Here is a 25,021-nt window from a genome sequence, read left to right as displayed (position 1 = left end):
AAATAGAATATCCTGTTTCAAATTTAGAAGCAGTTTTTGGATTTGTCATCAAAGTCGCAAAAATTTATGGGCGAGTCCGTGCTTTCTATAGTGTTTATCTTCACGATTTAAAAAATGTTTCAATCTTTCAAAAAAATTCACAAAAAATATCAAACGGTGTGCAAGAATTTTTTCCTGGCTATCCTGGAGACTATACACTATGAAACAGTTTTCGAGACCAGAAAATATTTTTTTTTTAATTTTGGAATTTCTTATGTATTTTGACCTCATTATTACGAAAATAATGCCCAAAACATCTGTGGCTGTACATTTATATAATTACATATCCTGCTAACTGTAACGTTGGAAGAGGGTGAAAAGTTCCCTCAGGATATCAAAAACATAGGATACAACCAAATTTTGGATGCTCGGCTGATGACGGACAACTGACAAATATCCCACAATAATTTCCCATTGGGATTTTGAGTATCCTCTTGGGTTGTGACGTTGTAAAGAACAAGTATGGGATTAATGATGCTAATGAATACTTGGTTTCACATTCTCTGTACGTACCTCTTCGCTGTTTTCATATTTAAATGTGTTAAACCTGAAGATGTAACTACGTTACGAAACCCGGGTCGTGCCAATTTAAAGACACAAGTTAACCTTACAAAGTTTTATTCATTTAATTCCAATTTAATGTGTCGTTTGTTAAAATTTATATTCTATTTCAATATGAATCGTGTGCCATGGATGTACCTGCTATTTGCCTACATGTGTGTTGTAGATATTAGCGGAGTACATGAATCGCATCATGACTGCGGATGATGCGATCTTTAGTGTATTATTTTCGTATTTAGGAGGTACAAAAATTAAAAATATAACATTTTGTGAAAGATTGTTTTTAATATTGCATGGTATTATCGTTTAGCAAGAAAGTTTAAACATAGATATAGTCCAGGAAATGAAGCTCATAAAAGTGCAAAACCTTGCAATATTTTCAAACTGAATCGATTTGCACAAAAATTTGGGATTAGACTAATTATACCCCCTACTTCAAAATCTATATTATGCCGAATGGCGATTTTTATTTTTTAGGGGTGAAAACTGCCCCTCAAAGCTAAAACTTATAACATTATATTTTAAAGCTAAATATGGGTAATTTTTAGTTTAAATTATTTGTATAATTATTTTTTTAGGCTTGGAAGATAATTTCAGAATATTTCAGCCCTTATTGGGGGTTAATGTAAAAAAAATTATTTACCCTAAAAATATAAATTATTTATCACATTGTATCTGCTCATTCACTTTCCCACTCCTTTTATTATGTATTCACTTTTTTCTCCGATGATTTTAATCACAGCACAGAAAAGATATAACAATAGGATAAACAGAACAAACTTTGTCATGGTAACATAAACAAATAAATGCACATTTATGTAGACATTACATGAAACACTATCAAACGGAGACTGTATGGCTTCCAATCTTCCCACCACATGCATGCACACAGGGCACTGTGAGCGAGAGCACACATAATCACATATGTGTATGTATATATACATGTTTTGGGCATGTGTGTTCATTTTGTAGGAAATTTGAGTGTATCGTTAGCTTCTAACGTAAAGTACACAAAGTATATGCTGATTATGAGGAATATTATGCTCTGAATTGTGGATTTCGAATTTTTCGGAAATAAATTTGATTGGTATTTCAAACTTAGCTCCTTTATTTTTTATGATAGACAGTTCATTTAAATTGTATTTTGTAGTATTTTTACTGACTACAAGGTCATGTGAATTAAATTTTTTACGAGTCATTAATTTTGAAAGGGGAGGGATTTAAGGGTTTAAATAAGGTGGAGTTGCCTTGGAAATAGAGGTTTTAATTATCAATATCTCACCAAATATTTATTGTATAGAAAATTAAAACACATTATTGGTATTTCAAACATAGATCCTTAATTTTTGATGACAGAAAGTTCATTTAAATAGTATTTTGTAGGGTTTGTACTAACTACGAGGTCATGCGAATTAATTTTTTTTCGAGTCCTTAATTTTGAAAGGGGAGGGATTTAAGGGTTTTAACAGGATGGAGTTCCTTTGTACATAGAGGTTTTAAATATCAATATCTCACCAAATATTTATTGCACAGAAAAACTTTAAACACGCCAAAATATTTGAACATAAAGAAGCTACAATTTATTACTCTTGCATTTTTTTCATATCTCCAGTTTTTTGGAGTTATTTTGAAAAAAAAGAGCATTTTTAACAAAGTTGTAGAAAATGGCTTTTCACTTTTACCTGCAATTTTTTCAAAATTTAGAATTGTAAATTAAACAAACTTCTAGGATCAGTTAACAATACTTAAATAAAGAGAAATTCTGAAGGGTATCGATAAACTTTGACTAGTGTGGTAATAAGAAGTTGTTTTCACTGATTTTTTCGTAGAAAAAAGTGGGGACCGATCTTATTTTTAATAATAACTCGACCAAATTTCATGATAAATTTTTTTTTCTCATTTTAAGAAAGTTTTTTTAAAATAATTTTAAACAGATTGCATAAGTTTTCCTCGAAAAATACATTTTTCCCGCTATTTGGTATTGAATCTTTCAAATTTAGCGTATGAAAAACAAAGGATAACCATCAACTAGCTGTAGCTTGGTTCGAATTCGTCATAAAGGAAATATAAAATAAGATTTTTATTTAATTTTTTACAAGCTACAGTTTTGTAAGTGACAGTTTCCTAATAAAATAAATACTTTTCAAGTTATTTGCCTATAACCGATTAAAATCGTTGATTTTTTCGTAAAAAAACTGTTACTTGCAATCGCGAATAACTCGAAAAATATTAATTTCACGCAAAAAAATGTTAGGAACATTTAATTCTTAGAATTTATTTTTCTATCGACTCCTGTGGTGAAAATGTAATTAAGATTTTCCACCCCCGAGATAGGGTGGAAACTACCCTCAGGGTAAAAGCGCCCGTCGGCATGATATAGATTTTGATCTTTGGTATATTCCCTACTTATTGTGAAAATTTCAAGAAAATCTATTCAGTTTGAAAAAAATTGGAAGCCAAAATGCTTCATTTCCTGCACTAATAGGTATACCTACGATGCCCTCTATTAATACAGAATTATGGCGTAGCATTAGCTCTGTATAGCTTTGCCATGGCAAAACGTTATTTAATGCGAACATTTCTTATACTCTAGAGCAGGGGTCTCCAAAACACGGCTCGTAGGCCGGATACGGCCCCCGGAGAGCTTTCATCCGGCCCGCGCAATCGTTTCAAGTATCGAATATGGTATACTTCAGTAATCGGCAAATTTGCTATCCGGCCCGCGGGATGATTCGGAACTTGGAATGTGGCCTGCGTGGCCTATTATATTGGAGACCCCTGCTTTAGAGTAAACTAGTAATTGAGAGGAGAGACCCATCATATCACCGAATCACAAAATCTGAGACTTCAGTGTCATTGTTTGGTTGCAGAGCATCAATTCGTGTTCATGTTACAGGAATATTTTAGCATAGAGATGCAGACTTGTGGGTATGAAATCATTATCCTCGCAAAGTGATCCCGAAAGAAATTTCCTTTCACTGCATCTCAGAACTCTTCCGTGCTGGAAAAACAGTAACGAGCATCGAAGAAACTCTCTCAGCCTGACAAAGATTTAGCATTTCAATGAAGTCTCTTGATTGGATGAGCTGTGGTTCAAAGCTGACTGATGCATTTATTCATCCACCACCCGCAGAAATACATCCCTACGCTCCATCATACTACTCTATCATTGATGAAACTCCCGGATCTTCTTAGCATGAAAAAAACAGTTCGTTGGCGATTCGTTAGCTCAGCTGTCTTTGTTACCTATTCTTGGGCGTAACTATGCCTGCAACTCCGAGAGAGTCCGCAAATTGATTTGCCCATATCTAAATTCAAAAACTCAAGAATTCTAAAAATACTTCAATATACGCGCATTAACTGGTACAAACATATTTCTTTTTGATCAGTCTGTGAGAGTTTATTTTTATTCACTCTGTAATATATATTCACTCCTTTATGATTTATTTCTGCTTATACTTTCCAAAATTTTCCCCATTAGTATTTCTTGTACTTAATTTTTTCTCAAAGAATTAGCCGTTTTTTGAGCGTTTGTGACGTTGCTTAGAATTGAGAGCTTACAATTCCCTTAATTTCAGTTCCCTAAACTTGCAGTGTTGATGCAAGGAAAATAGATCTATTCTTACCGAAACGGAACGCAATTTTTTACTCAATTAAAATAAGGTAGTAAAGTGTTGTAAAGTTGATGTAGTAGGAAGTTGTAAAACAGAGCTGCATTTCACCAATGTCATCAGCCTGCAGGGGAAATAGGAGGAAAAAGCAGAAATTATAATGTATCTTGAGTCAGATTGAGACCAGTATATTCACGGAAAATCCTCTTCACTTCTTGTCTTTCACAGGTGGGATATTCTTCGCGAACAAGATGCGGCAGCAAGGTTACATCACAATGCTGGATCCGCTGCAGGATTCCTTCGGAGAGAGGATGGGCGGCTTGCTGTTCCTTCCTGCACTCTGCGGGGAGGTCTTCTGGGCCGCCGGTATCCTGGCTGCACTCGGTGAGTTGAAAATGAATCGTACCGCGCAGCTCTTCAGCTTGATTCGTGGTTTCCCTGGATATCACACAATTACTTATACCACTTATTTTTTACAGAGCGCGACCCGGGTTTCAATGAATTATCATCATCTTCAGGCGCAAATAAAATTATATTATTTTTATTTACGCCTGAAGATGATGATAATTCATTGAAACCCGGGTCGCGCTCTGTAAAAAATAAGTGGTGTAAGTAATTGCGTTATAACCAGGAAAACTTATAATGGAATACCACAATGTTAATCAAGAGTTAGTGAATTTGATTCGTGGTGCCAGAAGGCATGGAACAGCAGGGTAGCCTTTTTTTCAAGAAGAATGCTGTAAGCCTTCGGCTTGCAAACCTAATATTCCACATCTCTTGTATCTTAGGCCCTACCTCCTACCGCGACGCCGCTGCTCGAAACATTCCTTACTTGCACGACTGGGCCAGTCGCAAAGATATTTGGAAAGGATCATGGGTTGCGGAGAATTTTTGTCGTAAATAGTCGTAGTAGGGTTTAATTTAGGGTGCGTCGACTGCTTGGTCATTTTGCACCACTACTGTGTCATTTAATTCCAAAACTTATGTAGAAAGAGAGCCACTGCATAAGATGTATTCGTACAAAGAGTGAGCATAATTAGATTTTATTAAAAACACTTATTTCTTTGAGGAACTGGAATGTATTATTTAAGTTGGTAGGGTTGTGTCCTAAAAAGGCTTCTAGGTCTCCCCCTAGATTAATCCGTCTTCGCGCGTCGCGGTACTTAACACAATCTATCAGGATATGTCTAATATTTAACTGGCACCTACAATCATCACATTGGGGAGGTTCTTTCTCTTAAGTAAAGAGATACGCATGGGTCAAAGGGCTGTGCCTTATCCTCAACCGTATGAGTACTACCTCCTCTCTTCGTTTGCTACGGGAAGAGGAGGGCCACGCTGCTATTACGTCCCTGATGCCACGGAGCTTGTTATTATTCAGAGTCCTCCACGACTCCCTCCATAGTTCTAATACCGTATTTCTTAATGATGCTCTTAGGCCCTCGTAGGGAACCAGCGTTGAGGCAAACTCTTCGTCACTTAGAGCTTCCTTGGCCATAGCATCTGCTTTCTCATTCCCGGCTATCTGCTTTCTCATTTTTGTCGTAAATGTTTGTGGAAAAGCGAAGTACTATTATCGTGTGAATATGATGAGTAAAATTCCACAAATTTACGCCCGAAACAAAGAATTCGTAAAATGCAACACGAATGAGCTGCAGTCATCACTATACTAACCCCATTTTCTCTGTTGCAGGCGCCACCCTGAGCGTGATCATTGACATGGATCATCGTCATAGCGTTATCCTCAGCTCGTGCATAGCCGTCTTCTACACGCTCTTCGGAGGACTTTACAGCGTGGCTTACACCGACGTCATCCAGCTGTTCTGCATATTCATCGGACTGGCGAGTACTTTTTCTGGTTGATACGCATGGTGAAACCCAGAAGACCTGAAATATGAATTGGTGCTTTCCCGGCGAATGTTATTCGGGATATTTCAGTCCCTGAGCAAACGCTATTTGGCGAGATGTGATGGAGCCAGAGGAATTTATAATTACTAAGCTTAACTTCGTGGAATGACATATTCATAACGTAAACGAAAACACTTAGTCAAATTCCACTCCTTAATTAAAACCATTGATGCTAAATTTTAAACTTCAATTCCTCCCACGTCCAATTAAATCGCCATTTCTTATCCCCCTCGGCATCGCCAGGACTGAAATTGAAGCCCTTAAAACGGGTTTCACTGTGAGAAACAGGTAAAGCAATTAGTTTTCATGGAAATATAACCAACAGTTAGATGAGAAACTCCACAGAATAAATTCGTCGATTTAATAACCCCTGCACTAGAAAGTCAACTAACGAAATGGAACGCACGATAACCACGTCATGGAATACAGCACTACTTAGAACATAATCAACGGGATGAGTCAGGGGTGGGATGGGTATTACCATGTGCTCTTTACAACACTTGAAGAGTGTCAACCGTGCGGAAACAGTTGCCTGCGCAATTTAAGTATGGGTTCTAAGTGTCTTAAGTGGAGGTGTAATTAAAGGGAGCTGGTGACACCTACAATACCACCTTAAATTGAGAGCTAACTTAAGTGGTCACTTAAGGTACTAGTGTAGACCCAGCAGAAACCCTTCCAAGATTATCCCTACCCTGGCGGCGTTGTCGGGCTCTCATCGTGGTGGCGCCAAATTTCCCTTTTTCTATTCCTCTCCAACCCCCTCGAGGTGACTGGGCGAATAAGTCCTTTGAAATTGTTCCCAGCTATATATTTGTATCCTCCAGAGGCCCACCGTGGGCCCTTAACCGATTCCCCAAGGGAAGTGAGTGCTAAGAGTAAATTACATATCGGCATTATCACCTCCACATCTACAGTCCAGCCGGCGAGAGTTGTCCGCTGTAAGTTCAAAATGAGGGGAGGGGAACCCTGAGCCAGCACGGTTTGCAGCCAATCGCTGTCCCCTAAACGCACCTCACACCCTCGCCTAGTCATACAACGTTGTCACATGCATATGAATTACTGATATAAGCCTGAGCCACCAAAACAAGCCCTTTCTTCGAATAACCAAAGTAGGCGATTCTTCCTTTGGGTCCTTCGCGCTCGTCGTCCCTACTGGCTCCTTTCTTCATGGAACCCTTTTGTTTACATGTAAGGTGGGCGTTTCCCCTTCTTGCCTGGCAACCCTGCCCCATACCCCGAACTTGATGTCATCTTCTAAATGTCATCGGACAACTCTTGGCGGCCGGACTGTAAGCCTGGTATGATGTAGTTGTCTGTGGTTTCATTCAGCGTTTTGGAATTTTGATGCCCACGATTTGTGCTGAGTGGTAAAGGCGGGTTTTCAGGCAGTGAAAACGTGCAGGGTATGAAGTTCGGTTGATGCTATTTAAAAATACTAAATAAAAAATAACATCAATAAATATTCAAGCCTATACGAAGCGGCAGCTGGAAACCCTTCGTGACTACTCGACTTCAAAAAATTGTGTTCGTTTCCACAACGTCGGAATAAACCGTAGTCAATGACACATTTCCTGGGAAATACAAGGAGGCATACATATCGGCCGGTAATTCCTCCCGTCACTCATTTCCTTGAAGAAGGTACCTCATTCGGGAGCCGAAGCGTTGGAGGATATGGAGATATTGGGCTTGAATTACCCTATTAGTCCTTGAACTCCCCTGTTAACTTGTTTCTTAGTGTTTTATTGTTATCATTTAATTTTTTTTAAATTTTAAAGACAAAGAACCACATGCAGCAGTGTTGCCATTTTATTGCGGCCAGGCAACAATACATAAATAAGAGGACGAAGCAATATAAAAAGCAACAACGAGAGTTATATTTATAAAAAAAATACAAAGAATCTGCAGGAACAAGTTACTTCGGTGACAAATAAGATAGGGAAAGGATTTCAATTCAAGTGCATATGCGTCAGGGTGTGGAGGGAGTGAATTCATTGGAAAAGCAATGCAGTAGAAAAACGAACGTTTAATAAATGAATATTTAGGAATGGGCGTGTGAATTAGGGGATGAGAACGGTTGGGACGCAGTGGAAATTTAAAATTGATAAAAGGTAGCAATTCAGGCCAGTCGACGGTTGAGTTGAGAATCCTATATGCAGTAGACTCCCGATTATCCGGGCTAATGATGGGGAGGGACGGTACGAATAATCGGAAAACAGGGGTAACCCAAACTTTCACTCCAATGTCTTGTAATGTTCATAATTTACGTTAAACAAACAATATATTATAATTGATGCCGTTATTCTGCTATTTTAGGGTGCTTTCCGGACTCAATGAGAGTTTTCTTCGCCAGTTCGCGATATTTTAAGCGGCAATAACATGGTTGTACTCGTATTATTAATGCTCCATGTAAGGCCTGGTATCGAAAATCACACATCCGTGGCTGCGTGATCGCGGATACAGAAAAGTGGTCTCCACGAATGCTTCAAAACCACTGCTCGACGTCGGAAACTAAATTGTCAGGCACCACGCCACGCAGTCGCGTCTCGCACAAGTCGCCCGGGTTGCAACTGCCGCCGCACATGTATCCGTGATCACGGAGCGTAGTGGCGCACTACGAGGCTCGGAAAACACGAACACGGTGCTCCCGTGAATGCAGCTAGCGCGCGATCGCTTCCGTTTTACGAACGGGATTCTGATGGAAATGATGAGTGCGGTTTATCCTAGCATAAATGCAGTGATTCCGATGATTCTGCGTCCGATTTAATTTTTTTTCAAAAGATCGCGGAAAAAATTGAGCAAGAATTAAAATCATGCACGGATAATCCGCAACCCGGATAAACCGCAGTCGGATAATAATCGGGAGTATGCTGTATATGAGTTTTAAATCAGCTGAGAGACTATCGCTAGTGAGATTAGGGAATGAAGGGGGAGGAGAGAATAGCACCAGCGGACATGTTACGCAAATGCGGTTACCTATTTTTTACTATTTTGGCAAAGATATTGCTGACACAGTCCTGGGATGAGGATTGGTTTGTGAAGATACATTGTTTTGCTTATTAGACTTTTCACTGAAGTATTCGATTGTATGCTCTTCCACAGTGGATGTGCATTCCATTTGCGTGGGCCAACGAGAAGGTGGGATCCCTCTCCGACCAGGACGTGGATTGGATCGGACACGTGGAAACAAGCGAGCTGGGTTACTACGTGGACTACGGCCTGTTACTTATCTTCGGTGGTATCCCGTGGCAGGTGTACTTCCAGCGCGTTCTCTCCAGCAAGTCGGCTGCCAGGGCGCAAATCCTGTCTTACGTGGCTGCCTTTGGGTGTATCCTCATGGCCATTCCGCCCGTGCTCATTGGCGCCATCGCCAGAGCCACGCGTGAGTATATCCTGGGTGTCGCCACCACCCGCATAACACACTTTCCCAGTTACCCGCAAGGTTGCCCTTTCGTGCACCTTTTTTTCCTATTTATATAAGTACTCTACCAGTTTACGTGGGTTAGGATTGAGCATTTGGGATTCAATCTCGCCGTTTCCACTCCAATCTAGGATTATACTCTTCTACATCCTGTTAGTCTGCTTTTCTTCTTCCTTGTACGCTGCTGCTCTGGAAAAGTCTCTTTAAGAATTTCACAGGATAAGGACCCCGAGGAATATAACGACCTCGTCGGTACCAAGGACACCCCTTTCTTTAGGGCTGGGTCCCGCTATGCCATCCAATGCTCATTTGATTTAGCTACATGTTTTCAAGGAAGATATTTGGTAAGGTTTCCCTTGTACATTGTATTTTACTGGACATCGTCACGTGGACTACCTTTCTTTTGGTTCCAAACCTTCGACGTACCTTAATAGGTGTCCCTATCGGAAGAAATTGAGTTACTATCGACATTGTTTAAAATTATTCTGAGTTCATAGGAACGCGCAAGTCTTTCTACTGCAACAAGGCTGTTGTCCTAGGGAAAAAGCACCCCAAATGCTCCCATATACTTCGCTAGCAGTTATAGGACATAGTGGAACATGTGGAATTTTTTGCAACAAGTTGAGGTGGATATTATACAGACAAAACCTCGTATGAGAATAACGAAAAGAAAAAAGATAGGTGGACATATTTGTGATAACTCTTCGTTGGATTTTGATGCTGCCCTGAAAAATAAAACATATTAATCTTAAAAGTTGAAAATCCTACCAAAAAACAAGTGAGAAATATTATTTCCTTTTAGGATGATAAATATAAAAAAACCAATCGTATAGTTAATAATTGGTAGCAGTAAAAACGAGGCCGAGTATTATTGGATATTCGATTTCTTTCTTCGGTATAAGAACTCGATTTTCTTTTGCATTTTATTTACAGCAGTAGTGAGTTCTAAATATTTTAGCTGATTTTTTTTGTACAAAAAAATGATAACCAGGTGATAAGTCGAGGACTGATTCTGCGGGAGGTAAAGAAATTTAAAGTCTTTGTGCTTAAGGTATCTATTCTATACATGGGTGTACAAGTGAAAAATTCATACTTTTTTCAATTGCTCAAAAATAAATTCCTTCATTTTTTCACAATTTAAATGACAGCTGAATTACATTTTTGATATCGATGCAATTTGATATTGAGCATTTTGTTTACTCCTCACTCCATAAAAATCTTTTCTTCCTCGGTGCTGAGAAAAATTCTCTGCAATAATTTTTAAGATACATCCCATGTTCCCCTGCGACCCTGAATATCTTCAAGGAAGCAGAGACTAGCATTTTTAAGAATGAGCTCAACTTTATTCATAGAGTAAGTAAGAGGGTTACTTTTCTACCTTCGGTCTCTCCTCAGCTACTCATGTCGAACTTATAGGTAGATCAGTCCTTCAATCAAATGTGTTGGTACCATATGTATAGAAAGAGTATCACTGGAAGCAAAATATAATAAATTATGCATAATAAGTAAAGTATGACCAGAACAGGACAATTACGAATGTATGAATTAAAGTAGAATAGGTTATATTTTCTTTTTATGTATATGCACATGTTGGATGGTCACATGGTGAATTTTGCGTTGGTTCACACGGCCATACTTTCAGACACTAACTCGTACGGGTTTATGTATCGTGTAACCAGGCCTTAAGAGATTTTTTTCTCTCGCATCTCTTGACAGCGTGGAACGAAACTGACTACAGAGGTCCATACCCACTTACGGCCGAGGAGACCAGCATGATCCTGCCCATGGTGCTCCAGTACCTGACGCCTGACTTTGTGTCGTTCTTCGGTCTCGGCGCCGTGTCTGCGGCCGTCATGTCATCCGCAGATTCCAGCGTACTCTCCGCCTCTTCAATGTTCGCCCGAAACGTCTACAAGCTCATCTTCCGGCAAAGGGTGAGGAGTGGATGAATCGTATTTCCTACCGTTTGTCTCGAGACATTTTGTGGACCTAAAGTTTGAAGCACAGAGCTTCCATACCTTAAATACGTAAATACCATAGCGTAAATATTCATGGTATAACACAAGGGTCTCCACATTATAGCGTATGTGTCACATCCGGCCCGACGCATAATTTCATCCGGCCCGCCAAACAAATCCCTTACTTCTGTGTGAACAAACGTTTTCCAAAAAGAAGTATGTGAAATCAAACTATCGAGCAAATTAGTGTGGTGATTATTTGAAATTAATTCTTACAATGGGCTCATTTAATCTTGAACCTGATTTTAATGAAATTTTGAAGTGAAAACGTCAGTATCACTCGTCACACTAATTTGGTTGCATTAAACTTAATGCAGGAATCTACTTGGTTCACCCCGATTTTTCCCAGAAAGATATTTTTTAATTTTCCATATTTTTAGTCTAAGTTTTGGGGAAAATTAAATTACTGGAACGGTTTTTTATTATTTTTTATTCCTTCGGCCCGCATAAATGAGGGAAATACATAACGTGGCCCTTACATAGAAAAGTTTGGAAACCACAGGTATGAGATGTAACATATGAATATTGAAATTCAGGGATTCTGTATTGCAAATTAAAGTTTTTCCCAATTTATAGTTTTTCCCAATTTATCATGAATGACTTTCTTTGCTATACCGCAATATATACTTAAAGTCATAACGAGCTCGTGGTATTTTCAAGCCCTGACCGCCGGATCCACACGTATCACGGAGCATTTTGGTAGCACTGAGGCTCATGGCGTTTTGCTGCTCGCTCCTTGTTGCCCAAAGCTTGAGTTGGGCAAAAGATCACGATTAAATATTAAGCGTGACCTCTTTGAGTAGCATATTTTATTTTTCACGGAATCACCAAAGAGCCTTCAAAGTAATGAAACTGATGAGGATGAATTAGCCGATATCGGTGGTGTGCAATTAACTTTTGTATCGAAACTTCACATATCTTTCAAATTTATATTCAATCGCAATATTAACATAAATTACAAGTTTTAATGCGTGTATGAGATATCTTTTGTACTTCAACATTAATATTTTCTTTTTAACCTTGAAATTCCACTTAATTTTTTAATTAATTACAAAATTTGGATCACTTTCCATTGGATAGTCTCATCACTTTTCATTTAGTATGAAATTATTTTTTATGGTAATAAATTTCATATTATGCTACATAGCAGAAATCTACGAGTGCATCTAGAATGCAATACATAACAAATTGTTGATTACTACAAATAGTATATATAAATTAAAGTTGGTGCTATTCCAGACATCACTAATCGTATCATGGTTACCTTCAATCAAAAATATATTTATTCATTGATTATTGCTATCAGTAATACCTAAAATTCACTCTACTGCGTCCGAAAATATATTTTGATATACTTGCTTTTCTTTTTCTAGGCTTCAGAGATGGAGATAATATGGGTGATGAGGGTCTCAATAATAATCGTTGGAATCTTATCAACCATCATGGCGCTTACAATACCTTCTATATACGGCCTTTGGTAAGAATGCTAAATAGCATAGTTTTAAAATTTTCCACTCTTCCGTTGTGCCATTTCAATAATGAGTTTTTGAAGTGAAGGAGAGTATTTGTATTCTGTCCCAAGTTTTTCATCAGTAAGGTTTATGGCAACATGACAAAATGGGACCAGACTTACCAGCTCATTAACCCATTTAACCCAGAGCTACTTCTGGGAGAAATCAAATTTCAAGATGTTTCATTTCGAAAAGTTGAAAATTTTGCACTCAATCATAATTATCGTGGCTGGTAAATATTTTGTTATTACAATTTTCACCACAAAATAATGCGTAGTTTGGATATTTCCTCAACAGAGCAGAAAATGTATACATTTTTGATGCTGCTTAGAAGCAACATTGGGTTATAATGGGTTAAGATTTATGAAACGGCAGTTGATAATCTATATTTTCAGTATACTCCTTTTTCCAGCTTTAAATTTCACTGAAATTAATTGAAAATTAATTTTAAACTTAACGTTACTCCTATTCGTTGAATCCGGAACCACCCGATTCAACACGACTATAAAATCCCCAATTATTACCCTTTATTTCGTTTAATGTGGAGATTAGGGGAGAAATAAAATCGTTCTAATAAATGTGGTACCGTAGCACAATACTGTGGTTTGAAAAAATGATCTGATGGAACGAAATAGACAGCACATCTATAATTTCCTCCAAAAGAAATATTTTCCTTCCATTTTGGCTGTAGCAAGTATTACAATGGCTTCTACAATGACCTTATATTTTGAATTAGTTTTGTCTGCTGCTATTTCATGGATATTATTATGCACCCCCGTTGATATAGTCCATGAAAGCTAAAGAAAGTGACTTCACGGTAAGCAAAATGCCTTGAGCGTTGTGATTTGAGTGGTCGAGATATTTCAGAACCAGGAAAACTCAGTGGATAAGGATTGAACTGTTTTATGAAGCGCTTCAAAATACCCGTCGCTGCAGTTGGGTCTGTGTGAACATACTTGTGTGAGCAAAACGTTTTCCAAAAAGAAGTTTGTGAAATCTAACTATCGAGCAAATTTTTGTGATGATCATATGACATTAATTCTTACAATGAGCTCATTTAATCTTGAACCTGATTTTAATGAAATTTTGAAGTCAAAACGTCAGTATCACTCGTCACACTAATTCGGTTGCGTAAAACTTAATGCAGGAATCTACTTAGTTCACCCCGATTTTTTCCAACAAGATATTTGTTGATTTTTCCATGTTTTTAGTCTAATTCTTGGGGGAATTAAATTAATGGAATGATTTTTTATTATTTCTTATTCCTTCGGCCCGCATAAATTGAGCTTATGAACAAAGCTCGCGAATAAATCAGGAGTGGTTAACCCTTTCACTGCTGTGAACGTACCTAGCACGTTCGCGCGGCAGACTGCTGTGAACGTACTTATTCTTCCTCCCTACCATGCACTTTCGCAAAAGCACTTCGAAGGGTCCCTAATCCAGGTCCCTTTACTCGACGAGCTCATCCACGCAGGACCGTCTCATCGAGCCTATCAGCGGGGGGCCTCCCTCCCGAAAAGTGACCGCTCTGACGGCAATTTGAAAATCAATCAATCAATCAATCCGGTCATCAAAAAATGATTGTTTTCATCGCAATCCTGCCAATCAAGCAATCAAGTACGTCTTTGAACCGTGTTTCTGCGATGAAAAGTAACAATTTTGTTAACTTTGCTAAAATGCCCATTTTCTGGCGGTCCGCAGCCACGTTTTAAGCAAAGTTAACAAAATCGTTATTTTTCGCCGCACGTGAGAAGGTTTTCGGAGATTGAACAGCAGCGAAAAGGTTACGAAACCACCTCCCCCAGGATCTACATCTACATCTACATAATGCCGTGCGAGCCACCTCTAGGGTGTTTGGCAGGGGTTGACAAATCACCAACATGCAGCATGCAAGAGGACCGCCACATGCACACCGCACGGTCATAGAAATATGAAAGTATACCGGGACTAGCCACGGTGATAACTTTTTACGGAGTCACCCGCAATGCACAAATAGTGCGAAAAATCCACAGAGGAAAAATCATTCGCCTTGACCGGGATTCGAACCCGCATCCCTCGATTTCCGGCCGAGTGCTTTAGCCAGTTAAGCTACCGAGGCGTCATTCTCCCCAGTGGAAATTTGTGGATTATACCGGACAAGGTGGTATGGACTGCTGAGCATATGATGCGACTAGCAGTCCAGGTCGTGCGCATGGCGCCACAGCCGGAGAGCAAAGCCCGAACTTTGAACACTAGAGGTGTTCGCTCTGGACTTATGAAAGTATACCGGGACTAGCCACGGTGATAACTTTTTACGGAGTCACCCCTCGGTAGCTTAACTGGCTAAAGCACTCAGCCGGAAATCGAGGGATCCGGGTTCGAATCCCGGTCAAGGCGACTGATTTTTCCTCTGTGGATTTTTCGCACTATTTGTGCATTGCGGGTGACTCCGTAAAAAGTTATCACCGTGGCTAGTCCCGGTATACTTTCATAAGTCCAGAGCGAACACCTCTAGTGTTCAAAGTTCGGGCTTTGCTCTCCGGCTGTGGCGCCATGCGCACGACCTGGACTGCTAGTCGCATCATATGCTCAGCAGTCCATACCACCTTGTCCGGTATAGTCCACAAATTTCCACTGGGGAGAATGACGCCTCGGTAGCTTAACTGGCTAAAGCACTCGGCCGGAAATCGAGGGATTCGGGATCGAATCCCGGTCAAAGTCATAGAAATATTATGCACACTAGAAAAATATACATCCTTATTCATAAAAAAATTGCTAATGGTTAGTAATTCCTAGAGCAAAAACATACAAGGTTAGAAATATGAAAAAACATGCAATGAGAATGAGGATTAACTCGCTCAATTTGCCCGTCAGGGAGGTCCTAAGCCTCACCAGCCTTTTCCGTCGTTTTCTTCCAACAGGTCCATGTGCTCCGACCTGGTGTATGTGATCCTGTTCCCGCAGCTTCTCATGGTGGTGCACTTCAAGCACCACTGCAACACGTACGGCTCGCTGGCCGCCTATATCGTGGCCTTCTTCGTCCGCATGAGCGGCGGCGAGCCCATGCTAGGCCTGCCTGCGCTAATCCACTACCCGGGCTGGGACGGCGAGCGGCAGCTCTTTCCCTTCCGCACCATGGCCATGCTCTGCTCCCTCGTCACCCTCGTCGGAATCTCCGCGCTCACCAGGCACGTGTTCGAGTCGGGCTACCTGGCTCCTGGCTACGACGTCTTCCGCTGCGTCGTCAACATCCCGGAGGACGTGGAGCGCGTGGGCGAGCCGGCGGAGGCTGGGGGACTGGCTGGAGGCAACCCGGCAGCTGCCGGAGCGCCCACCGCCGGAGAGCAGATGACCGTCATGTCAGGGGCGCTAGGCGGTGAGTTGCCATTTCGTTTTCGTTCCTTTATCGACCCAGGTCCGACCGATTTCCACCGCCTCTATTGAGGTAAAATCGGTAATAAATTGTATGAAATTAGGTTTTCCCGGCGTATCATGTGCAGAAAAGTTTCTCAGGTTTTACACCGGTTGACTTCGTCCATGTCTCCCCACGTTTTGATCTGCGACTTGCTGATCATCCTCAGGGGATCATCCGAATGATCCCTTTGGGTAGATCCCCTGAGGATGATCAGTAAGTCGCTGCTCGAAACGTCGGGAGACATGGACGTCATCAACCGGTGGAAAACCCGAGAGAATTTCCTGCGCTCTGTGATCCATTCTTTCAAAGAATTGGTGCAAAGCCGGCTACTATTTTATAAAGAAAGATTTCGTGCTTTCCCGGCGAATGGATTGAGTGAAAAGTTCTCGGGATCGCCACCTGGTCATCCTGACCCGGTGGCGATCCCGAGAACTTTTCACTCTACTATTTTATAGCGTGCTATAAAATTTAACTAAAAATGGCAATTTCCATACCCTTATATAAAACTACACTGCCGACAATGGTTTCGACATTCTATGTCATTTTCAAGGATTTTTAGAATGTCGAAGCTGTGGTCATTCGTGGATTTTTATATTAAAGTGCGTAAATTACCATTCGCAATATATATTTTATCATGGATACATCGCATTTCCACCACGTCAAGCCTGAAATGATTTCATACGTACGTAGCTTGAGTTTTATTTTGGGGGAGCTAATTTTAATGCAAGTCACTTTTAATGCATGCATTAAAAAGTGACATTGTTGCACTGGCGACTCTTTTGTTAAATTTACCCAAAAGTGCAAACATATACCTTTAACAACAAAATATGATTTTATGCAGCGCTAACTAATTATTTGTTTAGTCGGTTTCGCACAGTACTGTTGGGAAAGGTGAGAAAATTTCAGTGAGTGAAACAAAGTTGAGTGATTCATCCTCTATGGCTCTATCCAAGGCCTTCCGGGGGAGTAGGGAATGGGTCTCTTTACCAGCTCTTCTTACAGAGCGTTTCTCCCATTTTCTAGGGATAGTTAATTACAGAATTCTATCTGTAGCTCGCGTCACTCGAATGATGACACCAGAATCTCTCATTCCGACCCTTCTGAAACTATCCTGATCCTAGGGGAGTCATGTTTCCCATTGCTTCGAGGTCGTATTTCCCTGTTAACTTCTCAAATTTCAGTCCCTCATGAAGTTCAGAAATTCACAAAAAACTGGCTTCTAGCCTCGCAAGTTTGAAATACTCTCAATTTCAACGCCTGGATTTCTCTCGAAGCTAAAACACGGTTTACTCAGCAGTGTCCTAGTCGTTATATGTTTTCGCCGTTTCTTCCCTTCTTTCTTCCATTCTTGTCCTGGCATCCATTCTTCCCGTACTTGGTGCATTATTAAGCTAGCCAAATTTTGGACCAAGAGCCATATGATAAAACACTCACTAGCCAATGTTGAATCGTTTTACCTCTTTAACTTAATTCCTTCATTACGTCTTCATCTACCACAGAGTACTACCCCTTGGTGTGGTGTGTTTGGACACTAGCCGCTAACAAAAAAAAGAAATGCACAACGAAGTTCCACCTTGGATTTATTCAATTCCCTTTTTACTCGAAAGAAAAGCGATTTCATGTACCGAACTATTCAACAAAATATCTCTCTTAATTAATCATTTCTGTCGAGAATGGGAATATTGTGAGGTATTGATATGATGTACAGAAAAGGTGGTTGAGAGTCTTTCTTGCTAACTGAAAAGAAGAGTGTCAGTGAAAAAGTGGTTCAGATTCTCGGATTGAGTGGTTTTTATACGAAGACCTCTTCCAACAAGAAAAATATTTGGTATCTGACCAGTAAGTGGGGGTTTAGAGTTCACATCTCGGTCTAGAGTGCGTGTACAAATGTACTCCTGTGTGCGGGACTTTTCTCAATGTAGTTGCAGCTAAGCTTCAGGGTTGTCCTCCGAGTGAATTCTTCCCCTTTGCCGATAGATTTGCCGGCGTTGCAGCAGGCATCTTCAGGTACGAAGTTCTTCAGAAGAAGGCACTTCAAACCTGAAGACGCTCTACGCCGGCGAAAGTATCGTCACAGAAGATTAGCTGTGCTTACTCCAAAACTCAACGGAAGCCTCCGTCAAGATTTGCTCTCAGTGTATCTCATATTATGTACTACTTTGATGACTCCTTGATGAACTGTGTCTAGTCAAAGTGCCCATATCACCTTGTCCGTTATAGTCCCGAAATTTCCACGTGGGATAATGACGCTTCGGTAGCTTACCTGGCTATAGCACTCGGCCGGAAATCTAGGGATCCGGGTTCGAATCTCTGTCAAGGGAATATTTTTCTCAGTGGATATTTGGCACAATTTGTGAATTGCGGTGAGTCCCGTGAAGTTATCACCGTGGCTAGTCCCAGTATACTTCAAAAGTGAACACCTCTTTGTGTTCAAAGTTCGGGCTTTGCTCTCCGGCTGTGGCGCCGTGCGCACGATTTGGACTGCTTATTGCATAATATGCTCAGTAGTCCAAACCAACTTTTCAAACATATTCCACAAATTTCCAAAGGGGAGAATGACGCCTCGGTAGTTTAACTGGTAAAGTTCTCGGCCAGGAATCGAGGGATCCGGGTGCGATTCCCGGTCAAGGCGAATGGTTTTTTCTCTATGAATTTTTCGCACGAGTAATTAGTGCATGTGTGTCTCTCTTCCCTACAGGCAAGCGGTATTACGGTGCCGCGGCTCCGATCGACGAGATGAACGGTCGCGTGAATCCGGCCCTCGAACCCGACTCCGACGACGACTTCGAGGAAAGCGAGGTCATAGGGCCGGACGGTACCAAAAAGAAGACGATTCGCCGGAGGCAGAGCGGCCGCGAGGGGAGCGGGGGCGGCGGGGGCGGGGGAGCGGACTCGCCGCTCTCCTTCGGCGGCCGCCCCCGCCAGGACCAGACGTCGCTGTGAGGAGGCGGAGTGCTGGTACCGGAGCCACGGCGATGTGTGCAGAGTGACGTCACGACGCCGGGGATTTGAACGAGTGCGACGAAAAGAGCCGATGTAAATAAACGAGAGAGCCCTCCGCTTCAATCGCATGACTTTGTATATAGAGATGAAATTGATTTATCCGTTGCGGAGGGTGATGTGCATATGTTTTGACCGGGAAAAATATCGATACGATTTGGATGCGTAGGCTCAAGATGTCCATCTAGGTCATCTCCTCGGCACTCATACACTAAGGTCGATTCGCATAGATTCCCTTACCCCAATTCCCTGGATATCCGTAAGCGTCTGGGCTTATTACAAAGCATAATAATCCACCTTACGAATAAAACAAAAACTATAGTCCGTTTGAAATATATTTGGGAATAGGGAAAGCCTGAATTGGTAAATTCCCCTTTAAAAAGCCGGAAAAAGTTCATAACAGGCCATTACAATTGTATTCACGTTGGCTCTCATAGCTTCAATGGTTGATTGGCATTCTCTCCTGCTACTCTAAAAACATTTAGGCCTTCTTTTATGCCCTCGACGTACTTTCGAAATGGATTATAGTCTTTCAATCTCATACGCCATGCCCTAGCGATCACCAAATCATACTTCACTTAAGGAGTGTGTCAAATGCATTCTAATGCAGATATTCAAGTGCCCAGATGGTTTTCGACAACCTAGATAAGCCTTAGAGTATCCTCAAACGTGTTTCAAGTACTAGAAAAACAAGAAAAGTATATGGACACGAGGCGATATTCTCTCAAACACCAGTGCTGCGATTTTCGAGGTAGATCGAGTGCTCATGGAGGCTCCCATGTATCCGCCTCAGTTTGAGAGGTATTTGCTACATTTTTCGGTTCTGTTTGGGTACTCTAACACCATTTGGATACTCGAATACCTGCATTTGAGTTCATTACACTCAATCTTTCTCCGCATCCATCGGCAAATCGCTCCAATAAGATCTCTCCAGAGAGATGAATTGATTGAAAACCGGGAAAACCTCCAGCTGGTTTTCTTATTTCTTTTTGAGAATTTTAATGGCATCCCGTTGGATCGTGCACTACTCAATGTGTATGGAATTTGAATCACATTTTCCATTTGAAATTAAATGTGTCTTCTGAATGTCGATTGGGATCACACGGTAATATGATGTATATTTCCGTTAACTGTGAATGCACACATATTTTCCCATGTCCTCTGGTTCAACTTATCCCGTGTGGTTTGGTGTGTCCACGTTTTTAGTCTCATTGTCGATACCTGAACGAAATAATAAAAAAAAGTTCGTCGGTGTTTTCTCATTGATCTCCGCAGCCGGAGGTGATCGTCAACTGTCCGCCAGCCCTACAGTATGCTGTCCATGTATTATATGAAGTGCGAATTCCAATTCGTTGGAAGTGTGTACATTACGTTTCATGAAGTCTCCCTGTGCGCTCTCGTAGGCGAAAGCTACGAGTGTGAAGTTGCTACAATCGTTGTTGCCTTTTTCAAACAAATCGTTGTTTAAGGTTTTTTCCTCATGTTTGAGCGAGTAGGAAACAAGGGAGCACAGAGCTGAAAAATATGTAAAATTAATGCATATAGTATATATTTATCGATGAATAAATGAACAAACCCCAGATTTTTTTAGCCCGTGAGATTTTAACGTGGATGAATAATCCGTGATAATTTTATGGTAAAAGTAAAATTATTTTAATTAATAACTCCATATACATATATTTTTTGTTACGCGAATGTAAAAAAAGAGAACCTTTTGAATACTGCGTGACAGGAAGCATGAAACGTTTAACCTCAGCTAATAGTAAAAATAATACGTTTAGTTGAGGAATCTTCTATAGTCGCGTGGTCAGTTTTAATTGATTAACTATATGAGAAGAGGTATAACTCAATTAGGAAAATGTAAATTATGGGTGTTAGATGATTTTTTATAAAAAATCAAAATGTGAGGCACGCAGTTGCATCTGTCTAAAAATATAATCCCTGCACTGGCATACTGAACTGTTAACCTGTTAATCACAATTAGTTGTGCCAGTTGGGTTGTGGGCGACCGTCTGCCTGTAGAAAATCACCCCTTACTCATGCTATTCCCCGTGAGAAAAAATATTAAATTGTGATGAAGCTGTAAACATATCAAAAGAGAGTCTGATCTAATCAAAATGTATTAATATTGGGAGAAAAAAAATTTGCTGGGACTCCATGTAGGGAAGGATTAACTATACCCCTGTGTTACTCGTCAGTATTAGAAAAAAAATACAATTTTTTGTAACTGTGAAAGTCATTTGAGCCGATACGCCGTGATGATACATATATATCGATGTAAACATGAACCTCTTAGTGGTGTGCTTAATTGTTGCTGTTATGATAGCTCTCATAGGGTGTGGAACTTATATATCGTTGCAAGTAAGATGTTTTAGCTATTGCCTGCAAGAGAATGCTGTCACTATACGAAAGCATCGATTACCCGGTTGGTCTTCGATTGAATTTAGGAGCAAATTGATTGGTTAAAATTATTTTTCAGTCTTACCGTAAGATAAAGACGTCAAATATCTCGTGAGACTTGAAAAAGTTGTAAAATTCAGTTCGTAAGAAATTAAATGATCAAAATATTGTTACACTGCACAACGCATTTTTCCCTGCATTTCACCGTAATGGATCTCCTCCGCCTAATTGTATGTCATCCAACAATACTGCTCATCGTAGAATAAACGGGAATACATTAATCAGTCACAGTCCAAGAATGAGCTCTATGAATGCTTAGTGCTCAGTTCGCAAGGTGAAATTTCAACGTCGGTGGAATCCTTAGCACGAAAACACGGCGGGTTAAACTATCCCATTCAGTTAATTAGCAATTATTTTGCAACATAATTATAGATATTCTGGAACATCAAAATTCAGGGAATATTATGTAGAATGTAGGCTTTAGAGGTTCACAAAAGGAATTCGGCCGAGATTTTTTCTAAGCTGGTGATGAAGTTTTTGGAAGACCAGTACAAATTATCATCCGGAAAAAGGAAGAGGTGGAGGGAACCATGTTCGCGGCCATCATTTGGTTTCTCGATGTAATTACGTTTCACCAACAGTTGATTCAGCGAGGGCTCTTAAAAATTTGCAGGTTACTTCTTTTTGCAAAGTAGTACTTCAAAATGCCTTCTTCAATTAAAAGGAAAGCTAACTATATAAATTCCTTAAGTCCGATGTGATAAAAAAATTATATTTGTCACTCAAAACATAAGTAACAATATATATCTATTTTTCGTGGGAGTTGATTAATTATTGTTTATCAGGTTCGGCGATGTCTTTTTTGATTGAAAATATTAATTATATATTTGAATATATTTCTCCTACAAATTAAGTCTATACAATACGAAGAACATTAAACCTTCCTCGCATCATAAAAGCTTATTTATGAGGAAAATTCTTTTCGTTGCATCTCCAAAGATATCAGAGATAGATCATATTTCTACCTGTTTTAACATTAAATTTGCAATTGGAGTGGTCTAAATTTTATTTTCTCGTTAAAGAAGATGTTTGTTTTGGGTGTTCGCAGGAAAGAAAAGTCATTTTTCAATCTCTCTGCTTATAACCCTGCCCCTGGTAGTTAAGTTCTCAGATTGCTGAATTCAAACGAGGTGTTATGCCACGTGCAAATGACATTAATTATATATATTGTATCGTATAATTTGATCAATGATGTTAAGCAGATGATTAATCGGAGAGTTTGTGAAGATATTTATCCTCGAATTCGTTGAAATGAGTTGTTATCTGTACAGTTATGTAATTTGAATACGCAATATTAGTACGTTATTGAAGTTAAGTTTGAGAAATTTAATATTCTCGCTGGCGAGTTGAATGTAGGTTTCCCCGTCATTTGCCGCAATGTTTTAGGTTTACGGGCATTTGAAGAAGGTTAAGGGTCACGTTAACATTAAAGACCTCACTATTTGACTTTATCTATTAAGTTCAATCGAAATATAACTATGGTGATTCCATATCACTTTTCATTCGTTGCTATTTTCGTTGGAAATTGCTGGTTTGCGTCACCATATTTTATGTTTTAGAACGCATTCTATCCGCGCTATTTGTGAGTTGGTGTCACTTTTGAATTGCACAAAAATCCCAGTTCTATGATCCCTCAATCTATGCAGCAAACATCTTTTGTGCGCACATTGTCGTAATGTTCTTATATTATTACTTCTGGAGGATACCTATGCCTCAATTTACTTGCTGTGAATTCTCACTTCAAATCCTATTGCTAAATCTCCTAACCTTAGGCTCTATTTCCTATTTTTAATTTTTACGAATGACTCCAAGCTGGTTCCCACGAAGAAATTATACACATAATCACCTAGTTTGGATTCGCGAGTGCCTCTTTAATATAGTTTAAAGTGAACCTGAGAGGAGGTCATGGCAGCAATACATTTTCTTTGCTTGTATGCATAATATTGAACTGTGCTATTGTCTGGTGAGCTATTGCGAGATATGTGACAGGATTCACTGTTAAACTTGTGACGCTTTCTCACGTTTTTGTGAACAAATACAGCATGTGATTGTCAGTTGGCTGTAGTCGAAATGCCATCTTTAATTTTTTTCAGGTTCATTTGACTCACACCAAAGACGGTCAAGTGAATTCATTCTAAAACAATGGATCAATGATAACAGCTTTGTCGAAAACAGTGCAATGTTGTGTTTCTGCTTTCGTACGAGTAAAATTCAAATATTTTTTTTAGGAGTGGTTCAGTCTCAGGTAATTTTAACTTGACGGTCAGGGGCTCTAATCTATACTACAGATGTTTTACATTTCTTTCGTGGCAAACGGGAAAGTAATATTGGTTAAGTGTGCTGCCATTGTGTTGAATAAATTTGGCGTCACCATATGCAATAAGAGATGTGGTAATAATTTTGGCAAGTGATGAGAAAACAATAATATATATTCATAAATATCCAATAATATAATCCCCGCCGGTTTTACGAGATGCCTGCATAGGACGAACTATTTATTGATTAAAAAAAGCTAAAAACTCGAAAATGATTGGTAGTTTGTCATAAATGTGATGTACGTATATTGGAAATTTATAATGCAAATGTGGTAAGGTTTCAAGTACAAGTGGCAATTGTTGACTAATGCTTGTTTTGAGCAGTACCATTGGCGGTGGATATGCCTGGGTGATCCTGTCCCATAAAATTATTGCACCTAATTATGTTTTCCTGAAAATTGTTTCAATAAGATGTCAAATCTTTGTTACCTTTCAACAATGACTGTACACAAACATGCTGTGTGCTTATTATTCGATCCATGAAATTCTCAGATCCATACCTAAATGTAAGTTGACCAGAATCCTACTTGCTGTGAAAGTTTAACACCCACTGGTTTCCCCTTCAACTTGGGATAGGACAACCGGCAATGTTGTTATGGCTTGTTGTTGAGATAAAAAATTGTTTTATGTGTAAATATACAATAAAATATTGTCCAGTGGACCTGAGCTGTGGTGGTGGTGTCTTGAGGACTTCGAATGTAAACGGTAGTCGAGTGAGTTGGAGGCTTGGAGGATTTTAAGCAAGGAAATTTTACATTCAAACTTTCTTTCTCACTCGACTATGAT

At 39.8% G+C, this 25,021-nt stretch overlaps 1 protein-coding gene across 2 annotated transcripts in view; it reads left to right on the top strand.

The window, feature by feature from the left end:
- The window catches only part of LOC124160163 (high-affinity choline transporter 1), a 93,926-nt gene extending 69,025 nt beyond the window's left edge, over nt 1-24,901 (top strand). For both annotated transcript variants that reach the window (XM_046535921.1, XM_046535920.1), the window contains 7 exons: nt 4,440-4,595; nt 5,905-6,053; nt 9,219-9,498; nt 11,254-11,471; nt 12,929-13,032; nt 15,967-16,421; nt 19,159-24,901. In XM_046535921.1, the coding sequence (XP_046391877.1) occupies nt 4,440-4,595; nt 5,905-6,053; nt 9,219-9,498; nt 11,254-11,471; nt 12,929-13,032; nt 15,967-16,421; nt 19,159-19,403 (1,607 nt within the window). In that variant the 3' untranslated portion in view covers nt 19,404-24,901. The remainder of the gene's footprint in view (nt 1-4,439; nt 4,596-5,904; nt 6,054-9,218; nt 9,499-11,253; nt 11,472-12,928; nt 13,033-15,966; nt 16,422-19,158) is intronic.
- The last annotated feature ends 120 nt before the right edge of the window (nt 24,902-25,021 follow it).

This window comes from Ischnura elegans, chromosome 6, assembly GCF_921293095.1.
Source record: "Ischnura elegans chromosome 6, ioIscEleg1.1, whole genome shotgun sequence".
In the NCBI taxonomy this organism is placed as follows: domain Eukaryota; kingdom Metazoa; phylum Arthropoda; class Insecta; order Odonata; family Coenagrionidae; genus Ischnura; species Ischnura elegans.
Note: the sequence above shows the minus strand (reverse complement) of the source record. Positions and strands in the feature narration are given on the sequence as shown.